The sequence below is a fragment of the Mauremys mutica genome, chromosome 17, assembly GCF_020497125.1.
Source record: "Mauremys mutica isolate MM-2020 ecotype Southern chromosome 17, ASM2049712v1, whole genome shotgun sequence".
Classification (NCBI taxonomy): Eukaryota; Metazoa; Chordata; order Testudines; family Geoemydidae; genus Mauremys; species Mauremys mutica.
In genome coordinates this window covers 28,207,050-28,228,576 of record NC_059088.1, presented here as the reverse complement: position 1 = coordinate 28,228,576, position 21,527 = coordinate 28,207,050, and the positions used below count along the sequence as shown (strand labels likewise).

At 61.3% G+C, this 21,527-nt stretch overlaps 2 protein-coding genes across 4 annotated transcripts; both read left to right on the top strand.

Moving 5' to 3' along the window:
• Positions 1-743: 743 nt before the first annotated feature.
• Positions 744-5,464, top strand: S100A14 (S100 calcium binding protein A14). Of its 2 annotated transcripts, XM_044991529.1 has the most exons (4): positions 744-930; positions 1,225-1,432; positions 3,164-3,310; positions 3,751-5,464. In XM_044991529.1, exons 2-4 carry the CDS (start codon positions 1,400-1,402, stop codon positions 3,871-3,873), a joined length of 303 nt encoding a protein of 100 aa, XP_044847464.1. In that variant the 5' UTR covers positions 744-930; positions 1,225-1,399; the 3' UTR covers positions 3,874-5,464. The 2 variants fall into 2 exon arrangements, with proteins under 2 accessions (XP_044847464.1, XP_044847465.1); XM_044991530.1 differs by lacking the exon at positions 744-930 and having other exon boundaries at positions 1,207-1,432.
• Positions 5,465-10,764: 5,300 nt separating this feature from the next.
• On the top strand, positions 10,765-19,803 carry S100A16 (S100 calcium binding protein A16). 2 transcript variants are annotated; one of them, XM_044991939.1, is made up of 3 exons: positions 10,765-10,891; positions 17,545-17,714; positions 18,325-19,803. In XM_044991939.1, exons 1-3 carry the CDS (start codon positions 10,885-10,887, stop codon positions 18,487-18,489), a joined length of 342 nt encoding a protein of 113 aa, XP_044847874.1. In that variant the 5' UTR covers positions 10,765-10,884; the 3' UTR covers positions 18,490-19,803. The 2 variants fall into 2 exon arrangements, with proteins under 2 accessions (XP_044847874.1, XP_044847873.1); XM_044991938.1 differs by lacking the exon at positions 10,765-10,891 and adding an exon at positions 14,409-14,555.
• Positions 19,804-21,527: the final 1,724 nt, after the last annotated feature.

Sequence of the window (21,527 nt, the reverse complement as noted above, 5' to 3'; positions counted from 1 at the left end):
ATTCTACGATGCGCCGTGCCGAACCCATGGGGCCTCCCCCGACACGCTCCCTATGGCCACCACCTGGGAGGCAGCTGGCTGAGGCGTGGCAGCTGGTCACACAGGGACCCCTCACGCTCTGGGGTGGAGGCAGCAGCTGGTTACCAGCCCCTCAGAACGCACCATTCCAGAGCAGCTTAGGACAGGCCAGGAAGATTCCTTAGCCCCGGGAAAGGATCCGGGAGTTTTAGCTTGGCTGGAGTCAGCTACGCCGGTGGTTAGCCAGGCCGTGGGGGCCAACTCCCTGGTCTTGTGGACAGGGCAGGGGCTAGTCAGTGAACACAGGTGGCTCTGAGTGTCAGGTTCCCCCGGAAGGCATCGCCTCTGAGAGCAGTGTGGGGACTAGGACCTCAGGGCCACCACCGACCACCCCCGCTGGCCAGTCCTGGCCTGGCCCCGGAGGTCCCCCGTACACATCCTGAGCCGACCCCACCCACCCAGCTCAGGAAAGCTGACGAAATCCCAGCTCCAGGTGCTCCAGCTGAATGCCAGGAACACGCCTTCTGCCAGCCTATGCTAGCTCCCTGCCGGGGCGCTGGGCTCGAAGCCGGCCAGGGCCCAGCTCCCAGGCCCTGCCGGGGGGGTTCCCCTTTGTGTCTCTGTGGTGGGGGGAGGGGGGGGCAGGTGAGCTGCCCCCACAAGCTGGCGCTTCCTGTGTCCCTGGTACTGTCTGGGCTGGGTGGTGACTACGGCTGGGAATGGCAAACCGGGCCGCGGAGTGGGAGGGGCCCGGCCCCACGCTGGCCCCGTGCCAGGCATGAAATGAGACACCTTGCACCACAGCTATAACTTGCAGGTAACTTGGTGAGGTGTCTCCCACTCACACCTCTCGGCGTATAAAACCCTGGCGGGGGACCAGCCCGCCCCGTCCCAGAAGAGCCTTTGGAGCAGGTAAGTGGCGTCTTCCTTTCCCAGCCCCTTCCCGACTCTGGCTGGGGGATCACACCTGCTGGGTGTCCCCCACCTCCCTACCCCTGCCCCCCATGCTCCCCTCTGGCTTCGCCCCAACCCGTTGCTAGGGGAGAGGCACGGGACATGTTTCAGCAGCTCCCTGCGAGGCCAGAGTGCCGTTCCTTGCGGTGCACTTCCAACCTGCCCTGCAATCTGGAACTCCAGCTTCGGAGGGAAAATCTGGGGGAGCGCTGAACTAACCAGGGCTTTCCCCCCTTCTCTCTCCCTCACCAGCAAAGCCCCAGCACCTGATGTGAAGCCAGCTCCTGGGAGTTCACCCAACGCCTTGACTCAGCTCTGCTCATAGGAGGAGCCCGTGTCCCCCCCCCCGCACCGCTCCCAGCAGCATCCCACGGGAAAGCCAAGCCGGAGAGGGAGCTGAGGAACCGGAGCGCCGGAGAGACGCAGCATGGGCCAGTGCCACTGTCACAAGAAGCGCAAGGTCAATGAAAGAGCCATTAGCTCCGTAGTGCGCCCTGTGTCCCCCCACTTCCCATGGGGAGAATTCGCGGGATCCCTCTGGCTGCGCAGGGAGCCTTTCTTGAGGATATATCGGAAGGGACCTGGCGCCTCACCTGCACTTGGGACCAGCAGTGCACTGGGAACAGTCCTGCCCTGGCTCAGGGAGATGGGACTTCTGGGGTCTGTCCCATCTCTAGCTCCTGTGCCTTCAGGATGAAAAAAAGAACTCGCTAGGGGCCTGATCCAAAGTCCATTGAAACCAATGGAGAGACCCTCCCCCCCGACTCCAGTGGTCTTTGGATCAGCTGTTCTGAGGATCTGGCCTCAAGTATCTTCAGCATCTGTTTCAATCCGAGAGGCTGTTTTCTCGCGAGTCCCACCCAGAGCAGGGCTCCAAGGCTGCCCTGGCCAGTTGAAAGCCCGGCAAATCAGGAGGCATTTCCCAGCTCTTGCAAAGCTAAAGGTCACATTGTTCTGGGCTGGTTTAAAAGTTGTTTCAGCAACTGTTAAACTAACCAGAGGAACGAAGGAAACAACCTTGGAAGTCTCCTGCTTTGCTCTGCGTTCCAATGGGAGGGTCATTCCCAGAGTCCGGGAGCAGTGCTGAGGCCAGGAGTCACGCTGATTTACACCAGCTGAGGAGCTGCCCCCTCCCCGGATCTGAGCTCCTGCTAGGAGGGATCAGGTCCCTGTAGGAGACCCGCTCAAAGCTACTCTGAAGGTCTGTTATTTTTAATAGCTTAGTTGGTAGTTACTGGCTTAGCTGTGCGTAAAGGGGAGAACCTCTGTGCTGAAGCAAACTGCTGCAGCTCTTCCCTTGACATGCAGCTTTGGGCAATTCATGAAAGCGGCAGAAGAAAGTCTGGATAAACCTTCCGAGGGATGCAAATCTGGGCATCTTTAACTGCCCCCCTTCAGCCTCCATGGGGGGAGAGAAGCTAGGCAGCCGCTGTGCCACGCTCTGTCTGGTAGCCAGAGTCTCTGTCTGTCTGGTAGATACTAGGTGCCCTACTCATAGGTGAAGCTAAAACCCATTTCAGATGGGCACCAACATCCCTATGGGGAGAGGGGACTGATCCATCTGCTACGTGTACAGGGAGCCAGAAGGACCCGGTCTCAGTTCTGGGTGCAACTCTTGGCAGCAGACCAATGGAACCGCGTCTGCTTAGACAGGAGCTAGGATAACGTACCAAGGGCCTTTGATCTCCAGGCTTCAGGGCAAAGCTGACCAGCAGCTGGTGGGCAGGAGGGAATTTCCCCTCCTGGCAGAGTCCTGGAGCAGCTAGGCGAAGTGTGGCGCACTAGCCACTGCTGCAGACGACAGGCTGCACTAGGTGGACTGTGCCTCTCATTTGGGTCTGGCAGGAGGTAGGACCATTCTCAGCTGGTGTCAATTAGCTCCACTGACTGGGGGGCCATGGTTCTGGTGAGACGTGGAGGAGGGGGTGTCAGAGAAGATGGATCATTGGTTGTGGTGCGGCAGGGTGGGGAGATGCCAGCCTCGACGGAGCACAGAGGGAAGAGGCAGAGCCAGCCCCATATCGCTCAGCCAGGCTGATGTGGGATGTGGGCACCCTTTGATCTTCCCCGGGATCTCGGCGAGTGAGGCTGGGACGTTCTCCCTTGGTCTTGAGCTGCTCCTTGCATCACAGCTGGGCCTCCTTGCTCCCTCCCCCGCTAAACGTCTCCTCTTCCCGCCCCTGGCCTCTAGGACAGCCAGGAGCTAACCGACGTGGAGAGGGCGATCGAGATCGTGATCAACAACTTCCAGCGCTACGCGGTGAAGGGGCGGAAGGAGTGCCTGACCCCCAACGAGCTCAGGGAGCTGGTGGTGCAACAGCTGCCTCACCTGTCTCAGGTAAGGGGAGCCCTCGGCACCGCCCCCTGCCCCCCAGCAGGGCTGGGAGATTGTCAGTCCTGAGACAGGCCACTGACCAGGGGCGAAATCCCTGAGGTGTGGTGGAGTGGGGGGGATGCAGCAGGGTGGGGGACATGGCCACCCCCTAAGCTGGGGTGGTGTTACTGACCCCACTGCCCCCCAAGATCCCAACGCAACATTCCCTCCCCACTGCACCCCCCAACTTGAGCAACAGCCTCATCCCTCAATACTGCCCCAGTTCCACCAACGCCTCCACCATACTGCGCCCCCATCTCGTCCCGCAGACCCACCCCAACAACATCCTCCCTCACTGCACCCCCACTTCCCACCCACCTTCCTCTCTGGGTGGGTGGCTCCCTGCTCCCCCCACCCCAGGGTCTCCGCTGGTTTCTGATGGCTCGCCCCACTCTCCCTCACAGCATGTCTGCTCGCTGGATGAGAAGATCGAGTGCCTTGGGGACCCGGATGAGGCCAAGCTGGAGTTCGGCGAGTACTGGGCCATCATCGGGGAGGCAGCCAAAGGCTGCCGGGTGAAGAAGTAACAGGCCTGAGGGGAGACACGGACCGTGAGGCCTCAGACCATCTGCATGGAGAGCGAGCGAGCGAGACTGTCGGCCATGATGTGCTGTGAAAATGCAGTGTTAATTCTTCTGGGGCACGTCTCCTCTCTCCTTCCCCCAGCTCTGGAACCTCTTCATTCTGGGCTCTCTCCCCCTTCCTCCAAGTCTAGAACCTTCTCATTCCTGCTCTAGAACCCCCTCCGCTCACCCGATCTAGAACCTTTTCATTCTCCCTTACTCTGGAACCTATAAATGCTGGGGAGGAGGGGGGTGTTGTCCCTCCAGCTCTGGAACCTTAAATTCATGGACATCAATCCCTTTAGTGTAGAAACTTTAAGCCCTAGATTTGAATCTTGACAGTTTTGGACCCTTGAAATGTGCCCATTTCTAGCTCTCTTGCTCTAGAACCTTTACATTTTGGGGAGGGGGGTTCCCCAGCTCTGGAACCTTAAAACGCAGGGGTTTTAGCTACTTTACTCTGGAACCTTTAGCTTCTGTGGTTCCATCTGCCCAGTCCTGGCACCTTCCCCTCGTCCTCTCCCTGGTTCCAGGATCTCTCCTTGGATCACCGCCCCGACCACTTGCTGTCAGCGGTTTGGGGTTCAGAGCTGGGCATTGGACCCTCCGCCCCTACAGGTCGCTGTCAATCTCTGGGGCGGGGCGTTTGGGAAGCGGCTGACAGGCCTGGGGCAGCTCACTGCATCGGGCGGAACCTATGGGGAGAGGGGGCTGGAAAGAGAGGGGGGGGAGCCAGGAGCTGGGGTTAGGTGTGGGACCAGGGTAGGAGGCAGGGACGGCTGGAGGGAGCTCAGCGTGAGGCTGTTGTGGGTCTGGGATCTTTGGTTGGTCTATGGAGTGTGGGGCTCGGCTTCGGTTCAGTGTGACTCTGGCTCCATGCGGAGGGGGCTACCCCCGCTCTTTAGATTGACCGTGTGGTCCCAGTGCCACATGCAGAATTGCGGGGTGGGGCCCCCCCCAGGATGGGAGCCCCTCCCGCAGCATGACCCACCCCCCTCTGCAGTGCGACGAGCATGCAACACCCCCAAGCGCCCCCACACCCCGACAGCTGGACACTCAGAATTGTAAGAGCCCCAGCACGTGAAGGCTGCGGGGAGGGGGGGCACTGTGCACCCTGACGTCCCTTCTCTCTATGGAGCCCCGACACACTTGACACCAACTCTGACCCCAGACCCCACCGAAGCGCATCCTGGGGGGGTTGAACTTTCCACTGGAAGGAAGCAGAGGCCAGTGGTTAGAGCAGGGGTGGCTGGGAGCCAGGACTCCTGGGTTCTAGTCCAGCTCTGGCAGTGCAGGCTAGTGGTTAGAGCAGGGGACCTGCGGTAAGCCAGGACTTCTGGGTGCTTTTCCTGATTCTGCCATTGGCCTTGCCAATCCTTTCCCTCCTTCGCGCCTCGGTTTATAACCCACCCCTAAAATAGGGGAGGGGACTGTCAGGCTGCAGACATGGGGCACCGGATTATTGGTATTAAGAGTTCTTCCCTGAGCTGGGACTGGGGAGAAAACACCTCCCCCTCCTGCCGCCCCCAGCCGGTCCGGAGGGGGCTCTGCGCTGGGCTGGCAGCTGCTTGTGTCGCTTGCTAAGGTTTTTGTATAAATCAATAAAAGAAAAAACTGGAAAAAAAATGGCCAAGGCCCCGTTCTCTGATCTGTGTCGGCGTGCGAACCTGCGAGCGGGACGCACAGAGCCCAGCCCACAGCGGGAACCCCGGCGTGGGTGGAAGAGCCCGGGGAGGGACCCTGCGGGGTAACCCGGCCGCAGCCAGGGAACAAAACCCAAGCTGCGGGTCGGCTCGCTGGCTCCATGGCGGGCCAAACTGGGAGGGAATCCCAGGGCCTGAGCTGGGGGTGTGCGTGTCTGGGCCTGAGATGGGGGGGACTGAGCTGGACGGGGGCAGGGTCTGGGGCTCAAATGTGGGGGGGTGTCTGGGCCTGAGATGGGGGGGGTGGGGTCTGGGACTTGAGCTGGTGGGGGGCTGGGCCTGAGCTGGGATGGGGGGGTCTGGAACTTGAGCTTGGGGGGAAGGAGCCTGGGCCTGAGCTGGGCGGGAGGGTCTGGGACTCGAGCTGGGATGGGGGTGGGGGTCTGGGCCTGAGCTGGGAGGGGGGGAGCCTGGGCCTGAGATGTGATGAGGGTGTCTGGGCCTGAGCTGGGCGGGAGGGTCTGGGACTCGAGCTGGGATGGGGGCGGGGTCTGGGGCCTGAGCTGGGACGGGGGTCTGGGGCCTGAGACGGGGGGGTCTGGGGCCTGAGCTGGGGGTGGGTGGGTCTGGGACTCGAGCTTGGGTGTGTGTATCTGGGGCCTGAGACGGGGGGGTCTGGGCCTGAGCTGGGGGTGGGTGGGTCTGGGACTCGAGCTGGGGGGGGTCTGGGCCTGGGCTGGGACGGGGGTCTGGGACTCGAGCTGGGATGGGCGACCCTGGGGCCTGGCTCCCATCTTCCAAACCAAGTCCAGGGGCCCGAGTTCCAAGCTGGGGGTGAGCGAGGTTCAGGCCCCGGGGGCTGCGTTCTGAGGTGGGGCCGGGAGCCGAGTTTCTGGTGAAGCCCAGTCCCGGGTTGCGGCCATTGGAGGGGGTAGCTGCGCAACGCCTGGTGCTTTGCATGTTCTCAGCATGGAGCCCAGCGGAGGGGCCATGTCTCAGGTTCATTCACGCCCCGGGTGGAATTCAGGGGGCGCGACCCTCCCCACCCGGGGCCCAGAGCCAACAAAGTGCCTCTGCCACAGCTCCCACCCCCTCACTGGTGTTTGCGGGGAGCAGGAGGAATCCAGGATGGGGCCCCCGGCAGCAAAATGAGGTTGTGGAAGGGCAGTGCCACTCCGACTGCGTCCGGGTGGGGAACATCCCCGTCCCCTTGGCTGTCTGGTTTGAGATCCCACCGAGACACCCTCCTTCGCCCTCTGAACCCACCTTGGGCTGAGCTCACCCTTCCCTTGTGGTCCCACGGAAACCCTTCCATCGCACGACTGGCTGATGGGTGTTTTTGCAGCTCAGACTTTGGGGGCTGGACACCTGAGGGGGGAGTCGAGTTTGCAGGAAGTGGGGTTGACTCACTCTATTCCAATACAACAGAAAGCCGCCCCAGTGGAGAGGCAACTCCTTGGGCCCTGCCTGGAGCACAGGGGAGGGCCCAAGGGGGTTGGGGAAAGGTTGGCGGGTCACACCTGTGTCGGGTGCTCCTGCAGCATGTGAATGGGTGTAGTGACCCAGTTCACCTGGAACAGGCTGTGTGTGACTGTTCTCTCCCGGGGGGCACGTTTCACAATGCGCAGGAATATTTATTGTTGCTACCATGACAATAAATCAATGGAAATTAAACCGGAAGGGTGTGGGGTATCTTTAATTACACAGACAGGCAACATGTCTCATAGACTTGAAGGGTCACAAGGGACCATCATGAACATCTGGTTTGACATCCTGCACGTTGCAGGCCAGAGAATCTCACCCACCCACTCCTGTAATAGACCCAGAAATTCTGGCTCAGTTACTGAAGTCCTCAGTTCATGACTGAAAGGCTTCATGCTACAGAGAATCCATCATTTACACTAGTGCCAAATGGTGTGACGAACTGGGACTGTTCTTAATGTTTTCTCTGAATACGGCGTTGGTGCCTCAGTGTCCCCTAGGCAGTTCTTAAGTATCTAGGTGGGGGGATAAGGGGGTGTGGTTGCTGCAGAGGAAGGGGCTAGTGCACCTAAATGCCTGACACTGTCTCCTGGCAACTGATGGCCTGGGCCCCTCCTCTGCAAAGGTGCCAACTGAAGGTGTTGGAGACAAAGATCAGGTGACCTCCTGGCCCGGGGAAGAGAAAAAGCCCAGAGAGGAGGGGCTGGAGGGGGTTTCAGTTTGAAGCTGGCTGGAAATGGAGAGGGGTTCCCCGATGGGGCTTGGGCTTCCCAACGGGGCTGTGGCCTCCCTGGGGGCCCCAGATGGACCTAACTAAAGGGGGTCCTGCTGTCTGTGCCTGCAAGACCGGTCTTGGACTGTGTTCCTGTCGTCTAAATAAACCTTCTGTTTTACTGGCTGCCTGAGAGTCCTGGTGAATCGCAGAAAGCCGGGGGTGCAGGGGCTTGTCTCCCCCCACTCTCTGTGCCAAATGGTTGGAGAAGGAAGAGGGGGAAGTGGGAGCCCGGACACCTGGGTTCTATTCCCAACTCTGGGAGGGGAGGGTGGTGTAACGGATAGAGCAGGGGGCCAGCAGCCAGGGCTCCTGGATTCTATTCCTGGGTCAGCCACTTACTTACAAGTTATTTCTCCGTGAACGGCTCCAGGAACGGTGCCAGCGATTGTCACCTGCCCCAGGAGCGGTCAGTGAGAAACATTTGGAAAGTCTTTGGAGACCCTGGGATGGAAGATGAGGCCCTCACGGGGCAAGCAGTATATCCCGGCGAGTCAGCTGTGGTTCTCCGCCCCCGCCGTATCTGGACACTTCGGTGTGCTGAGCGTTCGTGGCAATGGCTGTGTGCCGTGTGTTGGTGCACGGCTCTTGTGCCTTTCCACGGCCCCGGCTCCCAGCATGGGGAGAACGTTTGTCATTCTGCACTCACCGTCCTCTGGAGAAACACAGAGTCGGTGTTTGTAGAGCACCTCACACAACGGGGTGCTGGTCTCTGACGAGGACCCTCTGGCTGCTAAAAACAAATCCACTTCCCTAGGAGAACCTGCCCTTAGCTTCACCTACAGCCTTGCCAGGAGCTCTCAGGAAGTTGCCCTTAACATGTTGTGGTCACTGAGGAAACTGATGGCAAGGGCCCGCTTAATGCTTCTTACTCTTTGGCCTGCAGTAGCTTTTCCAAGAGGCGACAACTGGGGATCGGGGCCCCGTGGAGGTAGGTGCTATCTGAGCACCAATGGATCCCCTGCCCCTCAGAGCTGGGTACCGAGCAACTGCAGCTCCCCTTGACTTCAGCTGGAGTGTGTGTGTGTGGGGGGGCCCTTGCAGGCCTGAAAATCCTGTCCCTTAGGGGTCAGCTCGTACTTGGGTGCAGGTTGGGGGTCCCAGGCCCAGATGTATCAGGGCCCAAGGCCTGAGAACATCTGGCCCTTGGTGGCTCGTTTAGGGCGCCCCGAGAACCCAGCTCGGCAAACTGCTCCATGCAGGCAGACCCCCAGTGCCTCACTGACTTCACTTCACGTCAGCGGCCACTGAGGAGAATCCAAAGCCGGTTTTGACCCTTCCAGCTGATGTGAGTGGATTGGGTCAGCAGGGAGAAAAGTTCTCTCAGTGGACCACCAGCTGGCTGGGAATGTTATTGCATATGCAGCTACTCTGAGCACACCCACCCCGGGCTGGCTTTTAAAATAAAGGGCTGGATGCAGTTATGACACTGCCAACGACAGAGGAGTAATGACACCTCATGATTTAGGGTGTGAACTGCTTGCCTGGAGGGATCAGGACAGGATTTCCACCCTTCTGTGGTATACTGCATGAATGGGATGGCACATTCAGAGGATGATGAGCTTTCATTCCTTTAAAACTTATGTCACACAAAAAAATCTGGCAAGATGTTGAGCTAACAAAATCTGTTTTTTCCCCAGGTTAATAGCCTGGTATTTTTACCCAAGTGGCCCAGTTTGTACCCACAAATTTGCATCTCAGAAGAAATTCACCCATCTAACCTCTGCGTCTCGTCTCTGGCGTTTCTAAAGCAGACGTGCAAAGGGACATAACGTACTAAATGCAGTTAATTACAGAGGCAAGTCCGTGAGTGCGGATGCCAGCCAAGAGGCACTCAAATGCACCCAGAGTCTTTGATTTGTAAACTGCCTAATGGCCAGCGCTGAAAAGGCCCAGACTCATGGTTTGTCTGGCTTAGCCGGTTCGGGGGAGCAGGGCTTCAGCTGGGGCTGGTTCGAATTCAGAGGGATTCCACTATTGCGAACTGAGTTGCTCCAGTTTCACATGGGTGAATTTGAGGCACGATGCCCCTATGCTGGATGGCCTTGCCTCAAGTTTACATTGGTGTAACTGGGATGAGACTCTGGCCCTAGTTCTGCTGAAGTCAGTGGTGTTACCCTGATTCACCCCTCTGTTACTGGGATCGGAACCTGACCCAGCCCTTCTGACTGTGGGGTTTCCTTGCTTTCCTCTGGAGCACCAAGCACCCGTCATGGCCAGGGCCCAGAGTAGAATCATAGAATATCAGGGTTGGAAGGGACCTCAGGAGGTATCTAGTCCAACCCCCTGCTCAGACCAGGACCAATCCCCAGACAGATTTTGACCCCAGTTCCCTAAATGGCCCCCTCAAGGATTGAACTCACAACCCAGGCCAATGCTCAAACCACTGAGCTGTCCTTCCCCCAGGACAATGGGCAGCCCTAGGGAAATATCTCTTGCTTCCTGCATTGAGGTGAACAGAAATTTACCGTTGACTTAACAGCAGTTGGACCTTGTCTTCTCTTCTGCAGACACACCAGGAGGGGTGAAGTCAGACCCCTCAACACTGATGCCCCGTGGGTCTGTTTTCTCCAGTGGGATATGTCTGCCTTGCCACCAGATCAGTGCAACTCCCACCCAGACACAGCTACACGGGTTGCATCCGTCCATCTAGGGCCAGGCAACCGCTGATGGGAGAAATGCATCTGCCCCCTGTTCACACACGGAAAGTTACGCTGGTGCAACCCCTGTGTTCTGGGCCTCACGTGAGCGATACTGTGCATCACCCGTGGGAAGGAGCTGGCTTTGCTCAGACGCTCAGGCCTGTGTTTTGCAATGGGTTGAATCCTTGAAGCCGTTTCCGAGGCGAGCCCCGAAGCCAGGCAGAAACACCCCAGGAATGTCAGCCTCTGCCAAGTGGGGCTGTGTCTCTTTAAAAGCCAAGACGAGGCCTCGCGATATGTACGCAGAATAGAGCAGGCGTGGGAGGCACATTCTTCAGCCTGCCTGCTCTGCAAATCTGGGAGCAGGCGGAAGGGGAGAGCCAGACCCACGGTGAGCTCCGCTCTTGGCAGACGGCTCCTGCACGAGGAAGGGAGGATGTCAGGTAAGCGGGCCAAGCGAGCCGGGAAAAGGAATGCTCTTGCCCTGGTGCCTCGCAGTGAATTGCCCTGTGGGTAGCAGCAGGACGTGCCAGCGCAGGACTCGACGGGCACATCTGCACGGCCCAGCCTGGCTGCCCTGGGCTGGCCGGACTCGGGCTCGAGCTCCGCGTTGAACCAGCTCTTTGGAGTCTCTGCAGCCAAGGTGCCGAGCGCCAGCCTAAGCCACAAGTTCAGAGCCCCACGTGCACAGCTGGTGCTACAGAGCTGGCCTGGGGGCCGCACGCCCGATCCCTCGGCCTGGCCTGGCACGCTGCCGCGGGCGGTGGGTGGACAGGAGTGGGGAAGAGGAGACGGCCGAGAAGAGGAACGGGGCAGAGAGAGAAGGAAGGAGTAAAGGGGAGAGACAGAGAGCGAGAAGGGGTGTCTGGAAGCTGAGCCCCCATGGTGCCGGGTGTGGGATGGAGAGAGAGAGAGATGGGTGTGTCTGAGGAGAGCTCGACAGGCCGTTGGGAAGATGATAGATCAATAGATCTGGCAACAATGAGGTGACGGCTGGGTGGGCAGAATCTAAAGGGAGAGCGTCTCCTTATTCACTACTGCTCTTTATTATCACGAGCCAGAAATGGGCCGGCCACGGGGGAGCCTGCATGGGAACGCACAATAATCCCAGGGCTGTAATAGCGTGTGGGAACGGGAAAGTGCTTAGCCAGAGCCCAGGAGCCAGGGGAATTCATTGTCTTCTCCCCAAGTTACACCCCCGGCCATGGAGGCACTAAGTGAAAACCTGGAGGGGCTCCGGGGGGCTCTGCGGCTCCTGGCTCCCCGCCGCACTCTGGGGTGAGAGGCAGCGAGAGAGGGAGGTGAGAGATAGCGCTAGGGGCCAGGGGCAGGGTGCCATGAGCAATCGAGACCCCCAGGATTACCTGGGTCTCTCTCCCCCGTCACTTCCCTTCCATTGCAGGGGCCTCGGGCAGCGGTGCACCTCAGGTCCTCCTATTCTCTGCGCCGCAGCATCAGCGACCCCTCCTCTGTGCCCTCAGCCTCATGCCGGTGGGGTGGGATGCAGGGAACTCTGGGACCAAATCCAGACCCGTCCCTGACACCGGGGACTTTTGGGGGCTGAGGTCTGTGCCGGCGCAGCCCTGGCGTGAGCGGATGCGGCTCTGTACCGGGCTGGGCCCCTCGCGGACTGTGAAGGAGAGAGAGCGGGTGGAACAGAGCTGCGGTGCCGGGGAGGCGGGCACAGGAGGGAGAGGGCGAGACAAGGGGTGTTGGGAAACTGGCCGCCTTCCCCCGGGGAACGGCAGGTCCCGGCTTGCTTATCTGATCTGGTTCCCGCCGACGCCACCTGCAGAATTCACACAGGAGCAGGAATCTCTCCGCGTCGTGTTGGCGTCCATTCACCCTCGCTGCTGGCCCCCGGCCCCCGGCAGCTAACACGGCTCTCCTGCTGCCGGCTGGTGCCCCCCCACGTGGGCGCAGCCGTAGGCAGGCTCAGAAACCCGGCTCCGGTCCCCTGTACTGTGCCAAGGGGCCTAGTGTCGTCCGCTCCCCCACCCCATGCCCACACCCAGGTGACAGCTGGACTTCTCTGCCCAGCTGCAATGCCCGCTGGGTAAGCCTGGCTAACAGGGGGCCTAATTCAGACGGACCAAGCCCTGCGTCCAGCCAGAGCGCTGGTTACTTGAGGGCTCCCAGAAGGCTCTGGTCAGGCCTGGCGGTTTGGCACCGGCCCAGGCGGATTAATCTGGTTCAGCGCATCAGACCATTGCCCGGAGGAGCCCGAGGAGCGGCACTTCTTGCTGCTGAAGGCCCTGTGCGGTGCGGACACGTCCGCCAAGCCGTTATGAGTGGGGTCCTGGCGTGTAGCTTCCGATCCGGAGACGGTGTCGGCCCAAACCTCATCACGTGCCTCCTGAAAGAGCCTGGAAAGCCACCAAGCCAGCTCAGGACAGCTGGGGGCAGGGCTCACCTTGACGGAGGCCCACTGGAGACCTCGAAGGAGTGACCAGAGCTGGGGAAACAGAGAACAAGGAGATAGGGACTCAAGATGGACACGCAGAAGATAAAAGATCAGGGGCCAGATGGACTGCTGGTGTAAATCGGCATATCTCCCTTGACTTCAGCCAGGGTGCTACAGGTCTTTGACTTCCGTGGAAGGATGCTGATTTACACCAGTGCAGGATCTGGCCCCAGGTGTTTGGTGCAAACAGAGAAGAAGAAGAGATCTGAGCCCAAGCAAGGGACAGCTGCCAACAGAGAAAGAAACGCACAGGAGCGGAATAAGAACATAAGAACGGCCAGACTGGGTCAGACCAATGGTCCATACAGCCCAGTGTCCTGTCTGCCAACAGTGGCCAATGCCAGGTGCCCCAGAGGGACTGAGCAGAACAGGGAATCGTCAAGTGATCCATCCCCTGTCGCCCATTCCCAGCTTCTGGCAGATGCAGCAGAATGACCAGCACTAACAGAGAGTGTCTGTGATGCAGGCTCTGGGGTGGAGCACCTCACTTGGGGAGCAAGTGCAGGGACCCCAGAACAGGCTGTGCTCTAGTGGGCTACATGGGATGCTCTCACTGGGATGTTTTCTAAAGCAGCAACGTCTCCTCTGCTCCTGCAACAGCACTCCTGGGTGGGTCGTCAGCAGGGACTGACCCCCAACCTCTCCCTGCGAAGCCCGGAGGAGCTGGGGGCTCAAGCAGGCGGCAGCGGGTGGCTTTCCTCTGAGGCTGGAGGGGGTCGTAACGCACTCTGCTGGCATGTGATCCCCCAAGCCCTGCCCCAGAGATAGAGCCGACCCTGAGCCCAGACCTGGGCATCTATCCCCATGCCCTGTCCTGTTGGGTGTGGGGCTGATGTCACACTTCCTACCCTGCCCTGTCTGTCACCCGTCGGGGGTGGCCAGGTGCTGGTGGATCATGGCCCCCATAATGCAGGCTTTGGATCTGCTGCTCCAGCCCCGTCCCTTCCTTCCTCAGCGGGAGCTCCCCTGGGGGCTCTGAGGGGACGTAACGGGCAGGAGTAGGCTGGAGCTGGCACTTGGGCACCCGGCGCAAGGCGCCCTAGGAACAGAGCAAAGGGAGATGCACCTGGAGACGTGTCCCGGGGCGAGGCCCAGGGCAGATTCCCTCCCGGAGCAGAGTGCAGCGCATGGGACATTTGGAGCGAGACCAGGGTGCAGTGGGGAGGGAGAGAGGCAAGGGCCTAGCCGCCTTCCTGGGCCCAGTTCGTCTGAGCCGGCTCCTGCTCTGGCTGAACCCAGCAAACCCGCTGAAGCCAATGGAGTGACGGGGTGAGGTGAGGGCCAGAGCGGGCCCTGGGACGCGTGGGGCGGATCCTCAGTGGGCGCCAGCCGGCAGATCTCAGCATGGGATGGCCACACGCCCCTCGGCCCGGGCCGTGCACTGCCTAGCGCGTAGCCGGAGCCGGCCAGCCCCTGGCAGCGGCAGCCTGCGGGCAGGAAAGAGGAACGGCGAACAATGGGATGCACTTCCCTTGCCGCACATCCTGGGCTGGACGCGGCCGCCGCGCTGCAAGCCCTGCCCGCTGGCTCGAGTGTGCAGCACGCGCTCCAGAGGGTGCTCGGCTGTCCCCGCAGAGGGAGCCGAGCTGAGGCTGGGGTTTTGCAGGCGAAAGGACTAGCTGAGAACCGCCTGGCAGCAGCAGGTAACGAACCTCCCGTACTAGACTCTGCGTCCTGCCCAAGGCGTTGGTCTGCTGGGGACAGAGGCCGCGCTGCCTGGCCGGTGCAACCCCCCCGCCCCCCGCATAGCAGGACAAACCAGCCCAGCCCAGCTAGGGGCAGGGCGAGCTTCCCCCTGCCTGCACGATCTGCTCCCCCTTGGTGAGCCGGTGTCTAGAGAGGAGCTGGCTCTGCGGTGGCTTCGGCCCCTCGCCCTGCACACGCAGGGGCGGCGCCGCTGGCTGCAATGGGGCCATGCCAGGGCTGCAATTCCCTGGGCGGGTCCCTCTTCCCCCGTGCAATCAGGTTGCCTCATCCCCTGCCCTGCCTTGTGCCATGTCGCTGGGCTGGGCTGGGCTGGGCTGGGGGTTCCAGCCGGGAGGGTTTTGACATGAGGCATCTCCAGTGGGATGCCACCCAGGGCGGTGTGGCAAGACAAGGGCCGGTGGGTAATTACAGCCCATTGCATCTTCTCCTCCTCCTCCTTCTCCACCGTCTCTGATCCGCTGGGAACCAGCCTCATTCCTTTCAGATGAGGTGGGCAGCAGGTTACGCCAGTCGAGTAATTACTGTTATCGTCTGCAGCTGGGAGGAGGCAGGACCCTGGGGGAAAGGAGGCGGGAGTGGCAGGCGAGGGGAGGAGCCAGACAGAGCCGGGGTTGGGAGCTGTCCATTCCCTCCAAACGGGTCAGGGAGTTGTTCCCATCGCAGCCTGAGGAGGCGCTGTGGCACAGGGGAGTTCATAGATCCATTCACAATGGTAAGGCCAGAAGGGAGCATTTGATTATCCCATGTGACCTGCACGACCCTGGCCAGAGAACCCCAGTCACGGATCCCGGCATCAAATGCTAAACCCCAAAGGGACGGTTAATAAAATCCAGCCTGAGCAACTGCGTAATCCAGGCCGGAGAATTCCCCCGTCCTGCCAACCGGAAACAAGCCCAAAACCATGAGATGGGCTTAAAAATTACAAGATTAAAATCCCCCCCTGCAACATTTGGGTTTTTTCCCTTTCACTTTCCAGGGTCGCCCCCGGGGCACATTGTCCCACTCTCCCGTACAGGCCCAAGAGCTGAAAACGGCTGGATTTGAACCTGATTATAGACTCCTGGCAATGCAGGGTTGGTCGGGCCCCCACGAGGCCACTAGTCCAGCTCCCACCCCAAGGCAGGACCAAGGCAACCTGGACCAGCCCTGGCAGGGCTTTGTCCAGCCTGTTCTTAGAAACCTGCAGAGACGGGGGTTCCCCACCTCCCTAGGTTACGTGTTCCCCACCCTGCGAGTCAGACGCTTTGCCTCGTCTCTGTCCTTTCTCCCTTGCTGCAGATGCAGCCCATTCGGGCTTGTCCTGCCTTCAGGGGACGCCGCTGAGCGCCATCCTGTCTGTAACGGCCCGTAACAGCTGTGCAGGCTGCTCTCAGGTTCCCCTCCGCCTGCCCAGGTGTTCGAACCTTTCCCCATGGAACGGATTGTCTCAACCTCGGCTCCTTTCTGCTGCTCTCCTCTGGGCTCTCTCCAGTTTCTCCCCATCTTTCCTAAGGCTCGATGCCCCAGACTGGACGCGGTGCCCAGCTCAGGCCTCCCCAGTGCCAAACAGAGCGGGACTATGACCTCCCGTGTCCTGCACGACACACCTGCTAACACATCATCTCCTGACTCCAGGAGCTGGGACTTGAAAGACAACATCAAATATTGGGTGACTCGTGATAAACTCGCCAGTGTTGGCAGCAGCGATTTCACCGCGGGACGCTGGCTCGCTCCCCAGCTTGGGGCTTTGTTGTCGGCCCAGCCTTGTTGCCAAGTTCCCAGGCTGGATCCGCCCCCGACTCTGTTTCTCCCTGGGTATTTCTTTGTGCTCAGCACCATGGAAATGATCCTCCAGGCCCGATGCCCGGACGTGCCCCGTCTTGTCCCTTTGCCCTTTGGCTGAGCCCCGGGCGCAGCGCTGCTCCAGGGTGACGAGATCAACGCACGGGAACCAGACGGCTCCCCACCCACTCCCAGCTCGGGCTGGGATCTCTCCCCTTGAGGAGAACCAGACTCACCGGGAAAGGGGACAGGCCCCCTCTGCTCTTGCTGCCCCCTGGCTCGGGGCGTGGCTCACACGCTAACCCCAGCCACGGGGCTGGACGGAGATGGGGCAAGGGGGCGGTACGGGGGTGAAGGAACCCCTCTTGTTGCTCCCGTTTGAGCCAGGCAGGGCTGCATCTGCCGGGTGGCACAGGGGGAGACAAAGGCAGTGACCCGAGAGAGGCTCTGCTCCCAGGCCGAGCCGCAGTCCCACTCCCGACACCGGCAATGCCGGATTTACCGGGGTTTTCACTGGGAGCAGGAGTGCGGGGGCTGCACTTTCTCCTGCTGCTTGGACCCGGCTTTCTGCTTTCCTCTCCCTGCCCCATTCGCCCCTTCAGACCTCCACCTGGCTCGGCGCCTCCCACCCCTGTTCCCTCCGAGCGTCTCCCATGTCCCCCGAGCTCTCCCCACCAGCGCCTGCAGCAGCCCCCCACTAACGTCTGTAGTCCATCCCTGCACCCCCTTCCGAAATCCCCGAGTCCGTATTCCACCTGTAATGACCGGGTCACACACTGGGCTTGCCCTGCTTTAAGGGGACAAGCTCCTACTGCCAGGCGTGCTTGGCACAGCTCCCCTGCTGCACAGCTTCTGGGCACACGTACTGTAACGAGCCCTGCAGCACTGAGCGCCTACGGGCCGTATACAGGGGGATATTGACGACAGCTGGGCCAGGGTGAACCGAGATCAGAGTGGGCCCAGAGCAGGTGAACTCTCACGGGGCCCCCTGGAAATGAGAGCCCCGCGTTCATTGCTGCATAGAAGTGGGGTCACGGCCAGAGTCTGCGGCACCAGCCTGTCCCAGCAGGCAGCGCGGGCTGGCACTAACACCTGGCTGCACCGGTGCTGGGAAAACGAGCCCCCCACTGCCCTGCTCAGGCATCGGCTCCGTTACCGTTGCAGGGACTAAGGGGACACAGATGTCGGGTGAGTCGTCGGAGCTGGAATGGGCCCTCCACGTGCTGGTGAAGAACTATGACAAATACGCCAGTGGGTGCTGCAAGAAACCCCGGCGCATCAGCAAGAAGGATTTCCGCAAGATGCTGAGCCGGGAGCTCAACCACATGCTGACGGTGAGACCGGGGAGGGGAGGTGCTAGTGGGGAGCGTGAGCCCACGGGCAGCGCCCAGCCATGCCACGGGGAACCCTAGTGCGTGAGTGTGAGCCCACGGGCAGCACGAGGCCCTGTCACGGGGAACCCTAGTGTGTGAGCGTGAGCCCACGGGCAGCACGAGGCCCTGTCACGGGGAACCCTAGTGTGTGTGAACCCACGGGCAGCACGAGGCCCTGTCACGGGGAACCCTAGTGTGTGAGTGTGAACCCACACGCAGCGCCTAGCCATGCCACGGGGAACCCTAGTGTGTGAGTGTGAACCCATGGGCAGCACGAGGCCCTGTCACGGGGAACCCTAGTGTGTGAGCGTGAGCCCACGGGCAGCACGAGGCCCTGTCACGGGGAACCCTAGTGTGTGAGCGTGAACCCACGGGCAGCACGAGCCCCTGTCACAGGGAACCCTAGTGTGTGAGCGTGAGCCCACGGGCAGCACGAGCCCCTATCACGGGGAACCCTAGTGTGTGAGCGTGAGCCCTGGCAGCGGCTGACCGAGACGCCAGGCCGGCGAGTGCCGCCCCCAGGCTCCCCAGCCCCTCCTGGCGTTTGAACGGCTCCGCGCTCTCTTCCCAGGACACCGGCAACAAGCGCGCGGCCGACAAGCTCATCTGCGACCTGGACGAGAACAAGGACGGGCTGATCAGCTTCGACGAGTACTGGACCCTGATCGGCGGCATCGCCAGCCCCATCGCCTGCCTCATCCGCCAGCAGGAACATGGCACCAAGTTCACCAAGTAGTGCGGCCCCAGAGCGGCGGCAGCCCCCCAGATCCCCCTCCCCCCGGCCCCCAGCTCGGAGCTTCCCCTTTGCTGCTTCTCCCTGGGCCATGTGTGATCCCCTGCCCCCCACAGCGCCCCTGAGGCCGGCTCCTCCCAGGGAGAGCGGATCTCCTTCCAGCTGGGGCTCAGCCCCCCTCCATCAGTCACCCCCCCCAGCCAGCGCTCGTTCCCCCCTCCCACCCACTGCTGGGCCGGCCCAAAGGGCAGCAGAGATACCGTCCTCCTGGCCTTGCTAGCAAGCCGCCTGCCACGTCACGTGGCAGATCCGTGGCCTCCTGGACCCTCATCCCTGACCGGGGCCCATGCTGCTGGCAGTCACAGAGCCATAGCTGATGGAGGAGAATCACCTGTGGCTCTCTGCAGTACAGGGCTTATGTGACACATGCTGCAGTGGGTCTGACGTGCCAAGAAAGCAGGTCCGCATTGTCCCAGCAAGAAGGGGGGTTGCAAGGATACACGCAGGCACACGCAGACATGCACACGCACACGCCAATCAGTTACAGCCCGGTCGCTGCTTTTCCTGGGCTCCCCTGTAGCTCGCTGATTCCGTATTGGCCTTGCAGCCCTGGCACCAGACGCCCCGGGGGTGGCTCTGGGGCTGGGGCTGGGCTAGCCCCTCGGGGGAAAGGCCCCACCGCCTGTGCAGGGTTCGCAGTGCAGGTGGACCGGGGTCCTGCAGGGCTGGGACGAGGCCCTTTTCTTCTCTCGCTCTTAGGAGGCTGCGCTGGTTTGAACCCTGCGCGCTGAGCCTTGCCTGGCCCCGTGCTGGAGAGACCTGTGCTGGCAGGGAGGAGTGAACCCCCCCCGCCCCCGCCGAGGCCCCGAGTGGGACGAGCCGGGTTCCCAGCCGTGTCATGTCCTCACTCTGTGCGTAGAAGCCCCGCGGGCCTGGCTGGGGGTCTAGGCCCAGGCCGGGCGAGGGAGGGATGCAGCCCCTTGGTGACTCTCCTTCTTAGCCCCATTGTGCCAAACCCTGCCCTCAGTGCCTTCCTTGCAGCGCCCCCGGGCCGCCCCCCAGTGGGGTTCCAGGGCATTGACCCCCATCTGTGACTTGAATGGGTCCCGTTCTCAGACCTGCCTGGCTCGGGATTCCAGCCCCCGTGCCGGTTAGAAACCAACCCGTCCGAGCCGATAAGGATCCTGTGCTTCCCCTTTGCTGAGCATCGCGACAGTTCTGTGGGGCCCATGGGCTCGCCTGACCTTCCCTAACGTCCCCGGGGGCTGGTGCACGAGCCAGACTGTGAAATTCATAACAATAAAGTTTGCAGTGGGACGGTGTCTGTGTCCTTCGTGCCGGGGCTCTGCCTTCCCCCGGGCGGGCGAGGAGCTCACAGCGCCGTGCCAGGGCGTTCGCTGAGCCTGCGAGGCCATCAGCCCGGGGCCACCGTGTCCCTGATCAACTGTACCGGAGAAGCCCTCAGCTGGAAGCAGGGCGAGACCCCACCCTCCCCTGCTGCCAAAGGGGCTCCGCGGCCTGGCTCTCACCCCACAGGGCCACTGGGACCAGGCAGCTGCCTAGGCCAGGCCAGAGACCGGCCTCACCAGAATTCCCAGTGCAGAGCTGCTAAAACCAGCCCATCTTGATTTAAACATGGCCAGCGATGGAGACGCGACCACAAACCTCGGTACATTGTAGTGACCTCCCTCTTAAACACGTACGGCTTGTTTCCAGCCTGGAGTTGGCTGGCTTCCGCTTCCAGCTGCTGGATCGGGTTAGACCTTCCTCCGCAGGACTGAAGAGCCCTCTGTTAAATATTTGGACCGGTGGAAACACTGAGTCTAGGGGGCTGGATCCCCAGGGTGAAGCACCCCCCTGGCTCCCGCCCGCAGAGGGGGGCTGGGATGTAGGGTGACCAGATGTCCTGCCTTCATAGGGACAGTCCCGATATTTGGGGCTTTGTCTTACATAGGCTCCTAGGATGGGAGGGACCTGGCGCCTGGGGGAGGGCTCTAAACGGGAGTGGCTGATTCTGGGGGGCTTGTGCTCTGTCCCCCCAGAGAAGGATGTGGGGGCTTCAGCACAGAGGGGGACCCCAAGAGATGGGGGGGTCACAACCAGGCCAGGGCCTAAATATCTCCTGCCACGAGAGACGGGCCTGGGCTTGGAGCTTTCTATCGGCCTGGCCCTTGGGGCTGAGTGGGGAGCTGGGGGAGGCAGGCCCCGTGATCCCCTCTGCCCCCCAGGCTGCAGCGGCCGGTGTGTCACCGTGACCCAACTCCTGGGCCGGACTCAGTTATGTAGCTCTGCACCGCCAGGCAGTGTCTGCCGGCGTGGCCCCGGCTCCTCTCTATCGGCAGGACTCAGCCCTCGGGGGCCTCGCAAAGCCACAGAGACTCCACAGTCGCTGCGGTGCGCAGGGGGCACCCCTGGGAACCGAACCCACAACCCCAGCTCTAAAACCTAGGGCCTCGCCGCATGAGCTAATGGAGAATCTCCATCTGTTGTTTGCAACATAGGGGCTATGACACAAGGATGGCCAGTTCTGATCCCATCCAGCAGAAGGCAGCAGTGGGTCTCGCTCGCTCTCTCTCACACACACACATCTGATGCACTATTAAATCGAACTCCTGCCTTGCTCCAGTGCCACCACTAGGTGTCAGCAAACACTAGCACCAGCCGTGAGCTCGGCAGGCCAGTCCCCGCCAGGCGCAGGGGCTCAGAGCGGGTGCTGCTGCCCCCCAAGGCCCAAACCCCAGGCCCCGTGATGCCAGTTGGAGTCAACAGAGAGACGCCCGGGCCCGTGGGCTTTGGCTAACGGGGAGCCGAGCTGGGGCAGGCTGGCCCTGTGGGGGTGGGAGGAAGCGTTGCAAAGCAGGCCTGGGGGCTGCCCCTCTCTGCTAATTCATCGTCACAACCTCCCTCTGCCCCCACAGTATTGTCGCCCCGAGGCACAGAGGGGGCACAGGAGTGGCAGAGCTGGGATTAGGGCTGGGGCCCGTGGCCTCTCCCGTCCCGGTACGGGGCAGCCCCCAGGATATTCCTGCTGAGCCTGGTGC